The 18,098-nt window shown below is 36.2% G+C and overlaps 2 protein-coding genes and 1 pseudogene across 2 annotated transcripts; all 3 read right to left on the bottom strand.

Moving 5' to 3' along the window:
* Positions 1-9,940: 9,940 nt before the first annotated feature.
* On the bottom strand, positions 9,941-10,822 carry LOC145124509 (uncharacterized). The gene has a single exon (XM_079059873.1). It carries the CDS (start codon positions 10,820-10,822, stop codon positions 9,941-9,943), a length of 882 nt encoding a protein of 293 aa, XP_078915999.1.
* A 2,412-nt stretch (positions 10,823-13,234) lies between these two features.
* Positions 13,235-14,586, bottom strand: LOC145124499 (putative receptor-like protein kinase At5g39000 pseudogene; annotated as a pseudogene).
* A 443-nt stretch (positions 14,587-15,029) lies between these two features.
* LOC145124490 (callose synthase 2-like) lies at positions 15,030-17,386 on the bottom strand. The gene is made up of 4 exons (XM_079059855.1): positions 17,287-17,386; positions 16,318-16,418; positions 15,590-15,622; positions 15,030-15,152 (listed from the first exon to the last, which is right to left on the bottom strand). Exons 1-4 carry the CDS (start codon positions 17,384-17,386, stop codon positions 15,030-15,032), a joined length of 357 nt encoding a protein of 118 aa, XP_078915981.1.
* Between the last annotated feature and the right edge of the window lie 712 nt (positions 17,387-18,098).

Here is an 18,098-nt window from a genome sequence, read left to right as displayed (position 1 = left end):
ATATTTCACTCATATGATTATACTCATCAAATTCAGAAGTATTTTCAACATTAATTTTTGTTTCTGAACTCAAATTGGCATTCAACGAGTCAAATTTCTGTATAGTTTCGGTTTTAATTTTCAATTTATCATTTTCGTCCAATAAATTCTTAAGCATGTCCTTGTGGTCTTTGAACTGGATAAAACATTCAATTTTGTCAAGACCAATTTTATAGCCAGGAGAAATTTTATCAGATGAGACAACAACTTCACAATCATAGGCATCAGCATCAATTTCGTCCTCCTTTAATTCAAGGAAAGGAAGAATCATACTGTGAATTTTCCTGCCTATTTCACAATCCATATGCAACTGAGTGATATTGGAATATAAACGTTTAGCAATTAAACAAAAAACATTTCTCTGTTTTTCAAAAGCTTTAAGTTATCCCTTTGCAAATAAATTGTCTCATCCTTAATTCTAATTAACTCTTTCTCCTTTTTCTCAATCCATATTCGCCTCTCCTCACTCTTCAAAGACACCCTGCTGAGTTGATCAGTTAGGTTAGAATTTGTGAGGCGATTTTGGGTTAAACTACCACTTAAACTAGAAAATTACGATTTTAATCCGTTCAATTCTTTTTCATAGTTTGTGACAGGGATTTTTAATGATTCGAGAACAGATTGTACCTTCTTGATCAATTGATCGCACTCATTGATCTGCTCTCCAATAGGCTTGGCAGCGAAGCACCTGTCTTCTCGTTCCTTTGCTTATTCTTGACCCCCATCAGTGGTGTAACCCCTCATCTGTGACACTCCAGCTGTCACCATCAAACACTTTCCTTCAGTAGCATACTCATCTTCTTTCGCCACGAAAGCCCTGCCATGTGTAGGCTTTCTCACTTCTTCATTCTCTGAGTCAGTGGACCAGACTTCAACACCACCAAACTCATCGTCTGCAACATTTTCCTGCACAATAAGAACATTCATAGTGTTATTTGCAGCAGCTTTCTTCTTCTTAATTTCTTCTAGCTTTCGCAGGTAGTAAGCTTCATCATCTTCACTCTCATTCTTCTCTGTCATCTTTCTCAACATACAGTCCTTGGCAAAATGGTTTTTGCCTCCACAAAAGTGACAATTAAATCCTGAGTCACTTGACATCTTTCTCTCTTTCTTCGGTTCTTCTTGTTGGGGAGTGATCTTCGGTTCCTCCTTTGCCTTTTGGGAACTATAGTTTCCTTGCCAGTTTCGGTTCTTATTGGTGGGAAACTTTCTGCAAATGAACTGCTTTGGGTTTGAAACCATCAAAGCATATTCTTCATTGGTCATATAGAATTCAGAAAGATCTAAATCTTCTTCCTCCTCAACCGTATTCTTTCCTTTGGAAATTAGAGCCAAGGAACCCATGCTAGAAACCACATTTGTTTCTTTAGTCACAGCACCTTCATGTGACTTCAGTATCCCCACTAGCTTCTCGAAAGAGTAAGCCTTGAATTGTTCATGGGCCTTTACAGTAGACACCACAGCCATCCATTCAGATCTTAGGCCATTCATGAATGTGACCTTCTGCTCAATAACTTTCCTCTCTATGCCATGCTTTATCATTTTACTGAGAAGATGATTAAAGTGATCAAAGGCTTGAATAAGCTTCTCCTCAGGTTTCTGCTTGAAGTCTCCAAACTCTGAAAGCAATAGAGTCTGGATCGAATGCTCAAGATCCTCATCGGTAGAATACAACTCTTTCAGCCTGTCCCAAACCTCTTTAGCCGTTGTGCATGAGCTAACCAACCGAAAGGTGTCATACTGTAGGGAAAATTTGATCATTCTAAGCGCTTTAATATTGCATACAAACTTATCCTTTTCATCTTGAGGAACATCTTTAACATCGACCATAAGTTGGTTGTACTCCTTTTGAGTCTTTATGATTCATTCTGTGCCAGAGTGAGCGAACGGACCTACATTGATCGCTTCCCAGATCAAATACCCATTGTCTTCAGAACCGATCACAAAGTCTTCAAAGTGATGCGTCCATACTTCGTAATCCTAAGTGTATAAAATGGGAATCCAGGTTATGGATCCAATGTTGTTGGAAATATTGATAGGGTTTGTGTTGGAATCGTCGTGTGACATGATAGTATTGCGAAAAACCTGTTCAAGATCAGACTTGTAAACAAAGTTAAGGTAAGATTGAAATCCAAGAACCATGTCAATAACAAGATGACGGCTTCTAACAGAAATCAATATCAACGGAAAACCCTAAAACCTTCGTTGACAGAAGAGATGCGTATAGATTACACAGTCTTATGCTCTGATACCAATTGATGAGTTGAAAAAATCTTTAGATCGATTAGATCTTCTACAGGTTAATCGAAATAAATAATCAAACAAAGTAAACACGAGTTGAATCAAAATAAAGCTTAATGATTCCAATATAGTCACACCTCAGCAGAGCTCGATAAAGAACTTCCACTGTAGAGGTGAGTTAGGGTTTTACAATACAATTAATGAGAATAATAATGAGAGCATCTTTTGATAAGATTGCATGCATGCAACTTATATACTAAACCCTAAAACAAAACACATGGCTGGACAGGCCCAATCCGATGACAAAACTGGACTAACAACTGAGCCCAAGACGCAACATAATAAGCCCAACACTAGATATCGTCATATCAACTTAGTAGCTGGCTCCCATCACTCAAGAGATCCACAAAGCACAAAGCAACTAGCATTCGTGCAGTAGTACTCCGATCCAAAGGACTATCATTGAACACTCAGCACACATATCGCGACTCGTGTTGTCCACATCCATCCATCCTTACTGTTGGCTGCCATATGCATGCAAATTATACACAGAATAGGATCTAATAGACTGTCGAATAATAGACTCTACCCTAGGGAAGCCCTGCATATAAACATATAGGGAAGCCCTGGAAACCCTCCAGGATCTTAGCCCACTGCCATGGGAACCCCCACATGGTCTTTACTAACTACTAATCAAACTGTACATACCAACATATAAGATAAACATGCAAACACATAAAGATGCCCTGGAAACCCTCCAGGGTCTTACACCAGGTGCCATGGGAACCCCCACATGGTCTTACACCCTAGTGCCTCGGGAACCCCCCGAGGTCTTTACCTAGGATGTTGTGGAAACCCTCCAAGGTCTTACACTTAAGTGCCCCGGGAACCCCCCGAGGTCTTCCATGCAAGTATCACAAAGACCACTAGCATATCACGTACCACATAATCAATTTGCATACAAAATAATCACTGGCATACTCCCTATCACATAAACAGCTAACATGCCACATAATACAACTTCAGATAGTGTATCACATATCATAAAATGGGCTGGCATTGGTGCCTTAGACCCATTGGTATGGTGAGGAGACTCACCTGGCACTGCAGAAGTCTCGCAAATAAAACTCCAGTGTTGGTTGACAGGTTCCTGAACTATCAACATCAAACAACACCCAAGTAATAATTGGGTCCCAATGCATAACGAGAACTCCATACTTGTGGTAAAAGACTACTTTACCCTAACTTAGCTTTATTCAGTCCAAGGCCTAATCCAAAGGCTCAAAAGTCAAACCATGGACCAAAGCCCAACATATGGTCCAATTTTCCAAATTGGGCCCAACCTTTACATGGTCTCATTCAAAGGCCTAACAATTTAGTCCAGTCCAATCATTTGGCATTTCTAATGGGCCAATATCTCATAATCATAAAGGCCCAATTACGGCCCATCTATGGCCTAATTTTCCAAATTTGGCCCAAACCTTCACATGGGCCTTACCCTAAAGCCCATTAAATTATTATAGTCCATATAATTGTTCTTGGATGGCCTATAAACATCCCAATCACCAAAGCCCAATAGAAAGGCCCAACTCAAAGCCTAATGAAATTAGGGTTTCACATAAAATGACAATTAGGTTTAAGTGTTTCACACTTAACCCATTAAGGACTTAATCCATTAAGTCCACCACTCAACTAGATAAATCATATGGTGTGATTGGGCTTGATACAAAGTCCAATTCCAATGGCCCAAATGTGGGTCCCGATAAGTCCAAAGCTCATAAATCCAATATTAGGGTTTTCTAAACCCTAATTAGGTTTTCCAACCCCATCTTAGCCCAATAGGCCTAATAGCTACGTCTTTTGATCAATTAAGGTTTATTAGGCCTATTAGTGTTTCGTTGGGCCCACTAGGTTTTCATTGGGCCCATTCTATCCAAGCACCCCAAACGAGTCAAAAGGTAAACTAGGCACACCGCCACCCAACACGGCGGTTGGTGGCAGCAGGAGGCGGCAGCCACCACCAAATAGTAGTGGCTGGTTGTGGTTCATGGCGGCAGCCACCACCTCACGGTGGTGGCAACGAGGTTTTTCTTTGAATCTCCAGCCAAGAAACGATCCTACAGCCCTCACAAGTGAAAAACACATATACAACCACTGAACCACACTCACAGCCACCTGTACATGGTGGTTAAGGGTGACAGAAAAGAACTAGCGGCGTCATCCACCACGGTTGGCAGCCGTGGTGGTTTGCTCGGGTTTTCCGGCCAACAGAAACGTTCAAAAAGAAGACGATTAGCATAGCATCACTCAAATTTACACACCAAAAAAGATGTAGGTGGGTGGCACACGATGACGACAGGAGACGGCGGCAACAAGACGAACGGTGGCTCATGGCCATCAAAGGAGAACATCAGCCACAACAGCCGCCCGGAATGGCGACCTTGCAGCGACAGAAGAATAAAAAGACTGTGGGGGACTAGCGGTTACTCAACTTCGCTGGGAAGGAAAGGCAATCTAGCAAGCAAACAGTGACAGCAACCCACGTAACTTCGTTTCCTGGTGACCCTTATTGCCGCCGGCATCAAGGGCTTCAATGGTGGGTTGCGACTTCGACAGTAGCGAATAGCGGGGCCGGAGGTCATAAGGAAGAGGGTGACGGCTAAAATGCTACTAGGGTTAGGGTTGCGGAGGGATGACCGCTTATAAACCCCGATCCATATAAAATTTGGTCCATAATGACACTATTAGCCCTTCCTTCCTCCATTTATTTCAAGATAGGTCCATATTTTACTCTTTCTACCCTGACTTCAGAGATTCCTTTCAGAATGAGTCCAAATGTTACCAGTTACACCCTGCTTTCTAAAATCCTTACAAAATAAGCCCTGAAATTCCACTTTAACCCCTGGAGATTCAAATCTTGTCATTTGGCTTCCCGAAACCCACACCTTGCTAATTATATTTGATTTTGGGCTATAATAATAAAATAATAATAATAATAATAAAATTACTTCTCGGGGTTCCGGATTATTATTTAACCATTCTATTTTAAACGGGATGTTACAGAACTTGATTTCACGATCAATGTGGACATTACCAAGGTAAAAAGAAGTTCTTTTTGAGAGGTTACCAATCAATTTTCTTGCCGTATAATTTTGTTTCAGGGATTAGAGGACAAGGTTTGTCTTTTTTAAATAAATAAATTATTTTGAAATGATTATATTATTTTAATATAAATTGTTGGCGGATGTGGTGTTTCATAAATTCTATGACAAAAGTAATCAAATATTAAATTTGACAAACAGAAACATAAATAAATCGAATATATATATATATATATATATATATATATATATATATATATATATATATATATATATATATATCAAAGATTTACAAAACAAAATACATACTTCAATGTTGATGTTTACAACATAAAATAGAAACTCGAAGTAGTAGATTGAGGCTTGCAATTGCAGTGTCATAAGACAGAAATAGGCCTGAAACGGGTCTGTCTTCAAGATACAACAACCAATTCTAGAACAGATCTTGAATCTATCGAAATTCACCATGATCCCTTTGATATGAAGAATGATTTTTGAGAGAAAACATGTGTTTTTCTTTGGCCCTCAAATTTTGTCTGAATTCCTCCATTTATAGGCTTCCAGTAGTGGTTGTAAACCACCAACCAAAATTAATTGCTAAAAATTGTCTACAATTAATCATATATTTAATAGAATATGTTTTTTACTAAAGAAATAAAAATTAATTAATTACTAATTTATTTCGGATTATATATAAGAAATATTATTTAGTTAAGAAGAGCCCAAGAGCCCCAAGGCCCAAGGCCCTGTCTTTGACCATTAATATTTAATAAATCTAAGCCTACTACTAGCCTAATTTGACTAGTCCAACACCACAACCCAAATCCAAGATGCTTAACCCATTACTTGATCCATTTGATTAAATGATTGGGACAAGACTTATTAGGTGGGAAAAGGTTTTCTCTTCCTCTTATATGGGACAAGTCCTAGATTGTAATTTTCTGGTACAAAGTTCGAACAATACCCCACATTTTCTATTCAAACTTCAAGAATAACCCACATTTGAATAGATAATAAGTGAATTGATATTCAATTAAGGGAAGTAAGATATGACATGCATCTGAATATGTGTTATAAAACTTGAGCCTTTCATAGTGAGTACTACTTGGATCTACTTTGTGGGTTATGAACTAGAGTCTTGAACTAACCACTTTGTGTAGTAAAATCAAAACAAGAGGTATTACACATATCATATTTAAGCATGATTCAATTCTCACCGTTGTGTTCATTTCGTACGTGAACAATCCTTTCTTCATGAGACTTTAGAGAGCTTAGCCATACCAAAGATGCGACCTCACATCCATCTCATATAGGTAATGCTGATCTGGAATAATTCATACTATTTCACTATAAAAGCCATCATCATAATTAAGAGTAAAGAAAACATCCCTATATCATCAATAGAAAACACAAAATAAATATCATAAGAGTGAGCATACCTTTGTTTTAGTGGTGATTTGAGTCTTCCCCAACTAGTTGTCCTATTGAACCTAAACCATGGGATCTCCAACGTTACTAGGTTAGGTTTCCGCCAGGTGGTGACTCATTATATTGGCTTTAAGCCCATTGCCCTTAATGTAAAGAGAACTTGCTCTCTACTAAGGCCTTTTGTCAAAGGATCAGCTATGCTTTCCTTTGACTTTATGTATCTAATGGAAATTATTCCATTCTTCAGCAAATCTCTTATTGTAAGGTGAATGCACCTAATGTGTCTTGATTTGCCATTCTATATCTTGCTTTGTGATCTAGTGAGAGCAGCCATGCTATCACAATGTATACCAACGGCAGTAACATGTTTAGGCCACACAGGAATACCTTCTAGGAAGCTTTTAAGCCATTCAGCTTCTTTAGTAGCTTTATCTAAAGCAACAAACTTTTCTTCTATTTTAGAACGAGTATTCACAATTTGCTTAGATGATTTCCAAGAGATAGCAGCTCCACCAAGAGTGAACACATATCCACTTGTCGATTTTACCTCAGTAGTATTGGAAATCCATTTGCATCACAATATCCTTCTACTACAGGAGGATACCTCGTGTAATGTAATCCGTATTTCATTGTATGCTTTAAATATCTAAGCACTCTCCCTAATTAATACCAACGATCTTTCCCAGGATTATAGGTGTAACGACTCAATCTACTTAGACTACAAGCCAAGTCCGGTCTAGTACAATTCATAATATACATTAAGCTACCAAGAACTTAAGTATATTCTAACCGAACTACACTATCACCTTTATTCTTCTTAAGATGACTAGAAGCATCAAATGGGGTGACTATCGGCTTGTCATTATAGTGTCCGAACTCCTTGAGTACACTCTTAATATAATGGGACTGAGTAAGAGTATAACCATCTAGTCTTCTTTGAAGTCTTACACCAAGGATCACATCTACTACTCCCAAGTTCGTCATGGAAAAGAAGGAGTGTAGTATTTTCTTGGTTTGATTGATGACATCCAAACTAGTACCCATTATAAGCATATAATCCACATACAAACATATAATGTTACAAGCATTCCTGTATTGTTTGACATAAACACATTTATCACATTCATTAATTCTAAATCCATTAGAGAGTAACGTGTTATCAAACTTCTCATGCCATTGCTTTGGAGCGTGTTTTAGTCCATAAAGTGATCTAACTAACTTACAAACTTTTTTTCTTGACCTTTAACCACAAACCCTTCAGGGTGATTCATATAAATCTCTTCATCTAGTTCATCATACAAGAAAGCAGTTTTCACATCCATTTAGTTTATTTCCAAATTGTGAATGGCTGAAATTACTATTAATGTACGAATTTATGTAATTCTTGTAACAGGTGAATATGTGTCAAAGAAGTCTTGACCTTCCTTTTGACGATACCCTTTAGCTGCTAAACAAGCTTTGTACCTCTCAATGGTACCATCAGGTCTAACTTCTTCTTAAATATCCATTTGTGCCCAATTAGTTTCTACCTAGGTGGCGAATCAACCAATTTCCAAGTATTATTCTGCATAATGGAGTCAATCTCACTTTTGATTGCCTCTTTCCAAAAGGGATCTTCAGAAGAATCCATAGCATCCTTATAAGTTTGTGGTTCATTATTCACTAGATAGGTCATGTAATCAAATCCAAAATTTTTGCCTATTTTTCCCCGTTTGCTTCTTCTAGGTTCTAAGTGCTCTTCATGAACCTTTGAAGAACTCTCTTCATTTGACTGTAAGCTTTTGTCAAGAATGGTTTCATTCAGTCCATCATCTGGAGGTCTTTTCCTATACTAGGTAACCTCTTTCCCTTTATCCTTAAAAGGAAAAATATTTTCAAAGAATTTGGCCTCTTCTGATTCCATGATGTTCTGGTTATGTATATCATTAACATGTGATTTATACACAAGAAACCTATATGATGCACTATTCATGGCAGTGCCAAGATAGATGCAATCTATGGTTTTTGGTCCAAGTTTAGTCCTCTTAGGAAGAGGTACTTGTACCTTAGCAAGGCAACCCTACACTTTCATCCTTTTGTAAGAGGCTAACCTGCTTTTCCACAGATGATAGGGTGACTTATCACTCTTTTTATGAGGAATTCTATTAGTTATTGAATTTTCTGCAAGACATGCTTCTCCCTACAGATTCTGTGGTGCTCCAGAAGTAATTAACTTTGAATTAATCATGTTATTCAATGTTCTATTCTTTCTTTCTGCCACTCCATTTTGTTGAGGAGTATATGTAGAAGTTGTTTGATGAATCATACCATTTAAAGAACAAAATTCAGTAAAGTCTTTAGATTCATATTTGCCTCATCGACCAGACCTTGAATTTTGATATTTTTTTCAAGTTGATTTTCAACTTTAGCCTTGTAATTCATAAAAGAATTCAAGGCTTCATCCTTGGTATTTAACAAATAAATATAAGAATATTTGCTGCAATCATCAATAAAGGAAATATAATGATTCTTTTCTCCTCTTATAGGTGTTGCTCTAAAATCACATAAATCAACGTGGATTAAGCCAAGTATTTCATTAGATTTTTCAACTGATTTATGAGGGTGCTGTGAAAATTTTGACTCTACACAAACCTCACATTTTATTTTTTTTATCTAATGAACATTTTGGTAAGATGCCAAGTTTTTCCATTCTTTGAATAGAACAAAAAATGATATGTCCCAAACAAGAATGGCACAAAAATGAAGGATCATGCATATACATGCCAAGTTTTTCCATTCTTTAAATCAACATACATCCCACCCTTGGTGAGGACAAACTTATCATACTCAAATACTAGTTTGAATCCCTTGTTTCTAAGAATAGGACCAGAAATCAGATTCTTAGTAATTTCAGGAACATACAACACATCCATTAAAACAAGTTCTTTTTCAGAAGTCAGTTGTAGCTTCACTTTTCCATTTCCTTCAATTTTTGCAGTAGAGCCATTCTCCATAAACATTGGTTCAAAATCCGAGACGTTCTGGTATGTAGAAAACATGGTTCAGGAGTTGCAAATGTGCCTTGTGGCTCTAGTATCAATACACCAATCCACACAATTGCTAACCATGTTCGTTTGAATCACAACAACAAACTAATTTGGTGATTCAACTATGTTGGCTTGACTTGAAGCTCCTCCACCAGAATTAGCACCATTGTTTCCTCCATTGTTTCCTTTATTGTTTCCTCCTTGACCCCTCCCGAATCTGCAAGATTTGGCCTTGTGTCCAGTTTTGCCACAAACATAACATGGACCAAAATTCTTCTTGAAATTGTTCTTATTTAGGCCATGATTTTTGCCATCTTTGGAAGAGTTTTTGGAGCCTTGCTTCCCTTTCTTGTTGTTATTCTTGACCCTTGAAGTACTTTCTTGTCCAACAAAGTTTTCACTTGGTTTTAAGGAATTTGCATATCCCTTCTCATTCAATCTGTTATCTTCTTCCACACGAACTCTCAATACAAGTTGCTCAAAACTCATGTCATCAGTTAAGTGCTTAAGATATAGTTTGAAATTCTTCCAAGAAGGAGGAAGTTTTTCAATGATTGAACCAACAAGAAAGTTAGAGTTTATACACATACCTTCAACTTCAAGATCATGTGCAATGACTTGAGTTTCCTCCACTTGTTTGAGGACAGATTTGGTATCCACCATATTGAAATTCATGAACTTTCCAATCACGAATTTCTTCGAACATGCCACTTCTGTTTTGTATTTCTTTTCCAGTGATTCATATATCTCTCTTGTAGTAGTCATGGTTGAGTAGTTATCATAGAGGGAATCATCCAAGGCATCCAGAGTATAATTTCTGCAATTATATTCATTTGTGTTCCAAGTTTCCACATCCCTTTGATGTTCTGCCAATTGGGTTGCAGTGGGTCGTTTTGTTCCTTCTGCACTGGTTACACCAGTAGGAGGAGAGGGAGAATCATCAGTGAGAACATTGGAAACATGAAGAGTTGTTAGATTAAACAACATCTTCTGTTGTCATCTCCGAAAATTTGAACCTTTGAATTTCTCAGGCTTTTCCACATGTGTTTCGATGATGGATTTTTGATTCATTCTTCACTTTTTGATTTGTGTCTTTGATTGTTATGACAAAAAGTAATCAAATATTGAATTGGACAAACAGAAACATAAATAAATCGAATTTATATATATATATATATATATATATATATATATATATATATATATATATCAAAGATTATCAAATCAGAATACATACATGAATGTTGATGTTTACAACAGAAAATAGAAACTCGAAATAGTAGATTGAGGCCTGCAATTGCAATGTCCTAATGCCGAAATTGCCTTGGAATGGGTCTGGCTTGAGGATACGACAACCAATTCAGGAACAGATCTTGAATCTGTCGAAATTCACCATGATCCCTTTGATATGAAGAACGATTTTTGAGAGAAAGTGTGTGTTTTTCATTGGCCCTCAAATTCTGTCTGAATTCCTCCATTTATAGGCTTCCAACAGCGGTTGTAAACCACCAACCGAAACTAACTAATAAAATATTGTCTGTAGTTAATCATATGTTTTAAAGAATTTGTTTTTTCTAAAGAAATAAATATTAATTAATTACTAATTAATTTAGGATTATATGTAAAAAAATATTATTTAGTCAAGAAGATCCCAAGAACCCAAAGGCCCAAGGCCCTATCTTTGACCATTAATATCTAATAAATCCAAGCCTACTACTAGCCCAATTTGACTAGTCCAACACCACAACCCAAATCCAAGATGCTTAACCCATTTCTTGATCCACTTGATCCGTCTGACCTCTCACTGCTTCATGAGCTTTCACGTACCTTATGAGTATTAATAGGTTTCATAATGTCTTGATATGAGATTTCATCGAAAGCAACTTAATTCTTCTTCTATAGTTGATTTTCTCTTCTAAGGATTGCTGCAATCTCATCCTTGTATAATGCTTTCTCATTGAACGCCACCTCTTTGGTTCTAATAACCGTTTTATTCTAGTTACCGCAAATACGATAACCATGTCATCCAACCCACAACCTATGAATGTACAATTATTTGCCTTTATCCCAAGTTTCTCTTTTAGAATCATTTATCTTCCTATAATAAACACAACTAATAATCTTTAAACGTATGGTTGAAATCTATTAGCAATGTCATTCCTCTTCTGAAAATCTAAACTTATGGGGAATGAGGGTCCACTATTGATTAGCCCGGTAGCGACACTTGTAGTCTCATGCTCTTTGCCCTCAAGTTTAGTGTATGGTTCATTCTCTTAGCCATACCATTCTTCTAAGGCATTTCAAGAACTATTTTCAACATCAAGATCCCATTTTTAGAATATTAATCTATTAATTCTTTGCTTCTATACTCTCCCATATTATCTTCTTTTGAACACTTAATCTTCAGACTTGCTTCAATTCCACATCAACTTTCTATTTCTTGAAGGTGCTAAATACATCATATTTTTTTTTTCAAAAAACAAACCCTAACTTTTTACTTTTAGTCGTCAATAAAAGTAAGATAATGTCAGGAACCTCCCACTAAAGAAACTTAAGTGAAACCATATACATCTTAGTAAAAAAAAGTCCTACTTTTCGGCCTTGGGCGGTTGACCCATATTTGCAAAAGTAACCTTATTTTGTTTTCCAAGAACACATGGCTCACAAAAGTCAACTCACACTCTTCAAATCTGGAATCTTCCTTTGGGGGTTAGTGGTTGGTTCTTTTTCACTCATATGCCCAAGTTGTATAGTGGATGTCCATCATTATTCTATTATAGTGTTTGCTTCATCTTCATAAATCTCTGACCATATAAAGTATACCTCGTTTTAGTCCTATAACAACAACCAAGTTCCCTTCATTACCTTCCACTAATGATCACCAAAAGTGACATAATGACCCTCAACATCAAGCCGCCCCACTGATATCAACATTTTCTTCAGATCCGGGATGTATATGACATTTTTCAATGTCTAGTTTGTCCCCAAAGTCTTTTTGGGGACAATATCTCGAACACTCATGATATATATTCTTTCTTTACCATCCAACCAAACCTTCCCATTATAATACCTAAAATTCTACATTATAATTTGGGAATGATTGGCATGAAATGATGCACAAGAATCCATTATCTAGGATTCTACTGAGTTTTCAACACAACAAATAAGTACATCATTAATAAAACACATGTAACTAGTTTGTACCAAAAAAAAAACACTACTAAGCTTCAATAATGAGGAAAACTTACACAAAAGTGATACAAGAAGAAAAGAAAACAAAAGAAATGCATAAAAGTTGATATCAATAAAATCAAGAAGGTGCGCATTGAGCATGTGATCACCAGAGTTACACACCATGTTCCAATGCTCATAAAGAGGTGGTGGTGTCTGCAAGAGAAACTAATCTGGGAAGATCTCATCTTGTAACTGAAGATATGAATCAAAAATAAATATTAATAAATTTTCACTAATTCATGTACTTTTATGTAGACAATATTATTCCCCTTCCTTCCAACCCCACCAAAAAAATGCCAAGAAAACAAAAGAATTTCATAGAAGTTGATATGAATAAAATCAAGAAGGTGCACATCGAGCACGTGATCAGGAGAGTTACACACCATGTTCCAATGCTTAGAAGGAGGTAGTGGTGTCTACAAGAGAAACTAATCTAGGAAGATCTAATCTTCAAACTGAATATATGAATCAAAATAAATACTAATACATTTTCACCAAGTCATGTTCTTTTATGCCGACTATTATTCCCCCTCCTCCCCACCCCACCAAAAAAAATTCATATTTAAGGAATTTATATAAACGAAACTTACTTGAATTTTCATGGCATCCTTAAGTTGGAATGCAACCTCAGTAATAGTAGGCCGTGCTTCCCGAGTCTCCTGCAAGCATCGATATGCAATAGTTGAAAACTTGAACAATGTTCTTGGTTTGATATCTTTCCTAAATCCATGATCAATAATTTTGTCTAGCTCTCCATTTTTGTAGCAGGACCGAGCCAAATGATGGAGGAATCGTCGCTCGTCGTTATAATTATAAACACTCGCCAGCCTTCCACATAAAACTTCAAACAACACCACACCAAACGAATAAACATCTGATTCTTTTGTTAAAAAACCAGTTCTTTCGTATTGTGGGTCACAATAACCATGTGTGCCGGCAAGATTAGTGATCACAAAGGTGTTTTGTTGATTTGCTAGACCTATCCTCGACAAACCAAAATCTGAAAGTTTTGCGTTCCAATTCTCATCTAACAAAATGTTGGCACTTTTTACATCACGATGTATTATTCTGTGCTTTTCTGCCACATGGTTATGAAGATAATCCAACGCAGAAGCAACACCAATGCTGATTTTGAGGAGTTGTTGCCATGGAAGTCCACCCGATATAGTAGTGTCACGTAAATATGTGTCAAGGCTTCCATTGTGTGCGTATTCATACACAAGAATCATCTCATTGTTATCATTACAAAACCCTATAAGGGTTACAATGTTCTCGTGTTGATACTGTGAAAGCATTGTGACCTCAGTGAGGAACTCCTTGTTACCTTGAAACCCAGTGACATCTAGCCGTTTTACAGCAACTAGCTGGTTTATACAATCCACCCAGGAGAGAATCCCTGTGTAGACCCTTCCATATCCACCCTTCCCAATGAAGTTTCTTTCGTCGAAGTCTTGTGTACAATTTTTAATTACTTGTAGGGGGATTTTGAGGTGGTCTAGCTGCTTTATCTGTGACATGATTTGTACTAATTAATACTGAACCAGTCTACAAGAACATATGTATAGACATGATTTCTCGAACTAACCTTTGGTTGTCTAGGTAGCGCTTGATCTGAAGTTTTAGTGTCCAGTGAAATTATATTATGAGTATACATTTCTGTCTTCTCCACTACATGTGCATTTGCTTTCAATATCTATGTACACATACACAATAATAATTACAACAAATTTGCATCAAGTATATGTAATCACCAAAAGAATTTTATGAAGGAAGAGAAATATCCAGCAATTACCTCATCTGCCACCTCGATAGATTCTGCCCGACTGACAGCCTTTAAAACCACGAACAGTGCAGCAGCATTTTGATAAGCTTTTGCAAGATGGGTACTGGCATTATAAGTAGCTTTCTGCAATAAGGATACAGCAAGAAATAAAGAAAATACTCAGGACCAAGAAGACGATTACCAATTAGCATTATCAGTATTTTGCAATCCTTGAATGTACTTTCCATAGTAATACTTGAAATAGGCCTGAATTTCCCGAGCATCACTGTAATTTCTTCTTCCTAATGTTGCTGCATCTTCCTGAATAGAATACAGAGATGGTGTTCACAATCTAAGGAACTAAAATATAAAAGGATGAAGTGGGACTGAAATAAAGATGGCCATTTTTGGACTTGTGAATTTCAGAAAGGAAAGTAATGATGGCACCAACAATCCATAAATTAAACCACCAACTTGAAATGACGTAGAAATAAGATACATAAAAGTACAGTGAGGTTAAGCTCCAGTAACATCTCTTTTAAAAGACATGACTGATAAAAGAAACACGTTTCTTGCTATCCAATTATATCCCAGAATGAGGTTTTGATAAGATACTAATCCTAAATGATATGTAAGTTTAACAGTTATCAACAATGTCCATTTCCGCAAACATCAAGTATCACAGGAGCAAAATGTTATTATATAACCACAAGAAAAAATACAATAGTTAGAACAAAAGAAAATACAAGAAAAAATACAAGCAAAAGCAATGATCCTACTGCCCATGGAAGCTACAAGAAAAAATACAAAAGAGTTATTATATACACAAAAAGCTTACATGTTGTACATATAACTAATTATTTGCTGTTATGGAGAGTATATATAGTTTCAAAGGATTCTTGGCATAACTGAAACATGAGTTAGTTGAAAAGGGATGAGATCTCGTGTGTAACAGACCACCCACACTACTTGCCCCTGTTGCTAACCTTGCACCAATTCAATTTCAATTGACTTTTCTATACTTATCATGGGAACTTGTCAGCTAATGCTTATGGATATAACATAACTATGTTTTCCCCAGTTGTTAAACTCACATTTGTTAGATTGATTTCCTAATGATTGGAACTTATGTTAGTTAAATGGCTAGAATTCTTTAGTCTAGGCAACTTATGAAGAGAAATGTATATGAAGTTACCACTGCGGTTAGTGAAATTTTGGGTTGGTTTGGATTGATGTTTAAGAACTCCAAACATCTGTAACTCCTTTATTCTCATTATCAAGTACAAATTTCTAAACTTTTCCCAGTCAAACCTGTTTCCTTCATTTTAAATAAGCACAGAAACACTTGCTACAAATGTGTTCTAAAATATTTCCAACATCATAGTGTTGCTTTGTTCAAAATGGTAATCACATGGGAAAGACTTGAGGAAGATATAGATAATACAGTACTCTGATAAAAAAAAACGAAACAGAAAAGAACACATACCCTTTCTAGGCGCTCAAGTAGGGAAGTCTTGAATTGACGAACACCATGACCACGTGATGCTGGATCTAGTTTGTGAGCTTTCTCAAAGACATAGAACCGACCTGATTATATATATAAAAAAAGGTTCTTGACGTCATTACAGGTAAGAAATCAATGTGGCTTCTTGCTCAACGGAGGAACCAATATTGGTACTCGTTTGCCTTTTCAAAGAGAGAGAACACAACATTTGGGTATCCCAAAAAAATTATGAACTCTTTTATGTTGTGAAACATTTATTTGAGATGATAAGAACTAAACTTTTGGTATATTTGCACTTGTTGTCAAAAGATTTTCAGATATCATGACCACTACTCCGTTTAAGCTTATAAGTGTGAAGTTATTTTGTAAAAGCTCATATTTTCATGACCCACAAATTATTCAATTTCTAATGAAATGGTTTATAATGAGCTTCATTTACTCCTTTATGAAAGTGGGCTCTCATATATAGCAAATGGTCCAAGGTTAGCACTCATATATTTGCAATAATGATTAAACATTACATTTATGAAATTAAATTTGGTTGTAATATACAAGAATGCATTAGTCTCTCCAGGTTGGATGTGTAAGTAACTTGGCCATGTTCTCCTCATAATTGTAGTCAGAAAATGTTTTTCTTCTTCCTGATATAAACCACTACAATCCATCTCTAATTGCAATAATGTTTACCTGACTCAAATTTAGATATATATGTAGCATTTTGAGTGTCATCCAGGGGATATTTCGTTGAGTATCTATGATACCCCTAAATAAAATGTGAAAATGGACCATTTGGACCATCCTTTATGAAATTCCTCACCTCAACTCCTAAGGAGTGGCAGAAGTAACTTTGAACAAAAGTACTTGATTTTGGTTGTGGTTGAGACTCGCTAATAACAAGGGCTGTGTATATGTGTGTGTACTTTATCCTGTTGATATGAAAAGGGAGCTTACATATGTAGGCAACCCTTGGATTGTCGTTTTCAATTTCATTGGCAGCTCGAAGAATAGGCGCAATCTCAACAAGAGACGAAGGGACCACCTCGCTATCCATAATATTTGAGTTCCAGCAGAAGGTCCTAGTTCGCTTGTAAGCCACTGATTCTTTAAAATTCTTCTAATAGGAAAGTTTAAGTCCACTCTAAATTATATTGCCAGATGGTACAAACAACATAATATACACTATCACATATAAATCAGAAATGTAGCTTTGCCAAAGACATTGTTCCATCAAATCAATGCTAATTTCCTTCGACTTTTAGTTTAATAAGAAATCCAATATCCCACTTCCACCGGCCACCACATCGAATTGTCAAAGTCTTCTAGAATGGACCTAATGGAAAAGCGTTTATTCAATTTGGAGGCCATAAAAAATTAATTTCCATATATATATATATATATATATATATATATATATATATATATATATATATATATATATATATATATATATATATATATATATATATATATATATATATATATCTTGGTTGCAGAAATCGGGATTAATCGGCGATTAATCGTGGATTAATCGTTTGGCGTTCTCCAACCGTCGAGGATTAGGGCATTAATCGGAAATTTAGGATTAATCGAGTTTGGCGGGATTAATCGGTCTTGGCGAGATTAATCGGTCAACAAAAGTCAAAAAAAGTCGAAAGAAGTCAAAAAAAAGTCAAAAGGAAATTAAAAATTTCAAAAAAAATTCAAAAAACCAACTTTTTTTTACTCCAAAATTTTCAAATTTTCAAAATTTCAAATATTATACA

Source organism: Lactuca virosa, chromosome 1 (assembly GCF_052849685.1).
Source record: "Lactuca virosa cultivar CGN04683 chromosome 1, Lactuca_virosa_CGN04683_v6, whole genome shotgun sequence".
Lineage (NCBI taxonomy): Eukaryota > Viridiplantae > Streptophyta > Magnoliopsida > Asterales > Asteraceae > Lactuca > Lactuca virosa.
This window is presented reverse-complemented; position numbering and strand designations above follow the sequence as displayed.

Coding starts and splice junctions, on each gene's coding strand:
- LOC145124509 (XM_079059873.1), bottom strand. CDS start 10,822: ATGTTGTTTAATCTAACAACTCTTCATGTTTCCAATGTTCTCACTGAT.
- LOC145124490 (XM_079059855.1), bottom strand. CDS start 17,386: ATGGATAGCGAGGTGGTCCCTTCGTCTCTTGTTGAGATTGCGCCTATT. Junction 16,419..17,286: donor TCCAAGGGTTGCCTACATAT/GTAAGCTCCCTT, acceptor ATATATAATCAG/GTCGGTTCTATGTCTTTGAG. Junction 15,153..15,589: donor TAGGATCATTGCTTTTGCTT/GTATTTTTTCTT, acceptor TATTCTATTCAG/GAAGATGCAGCAACATTAGG.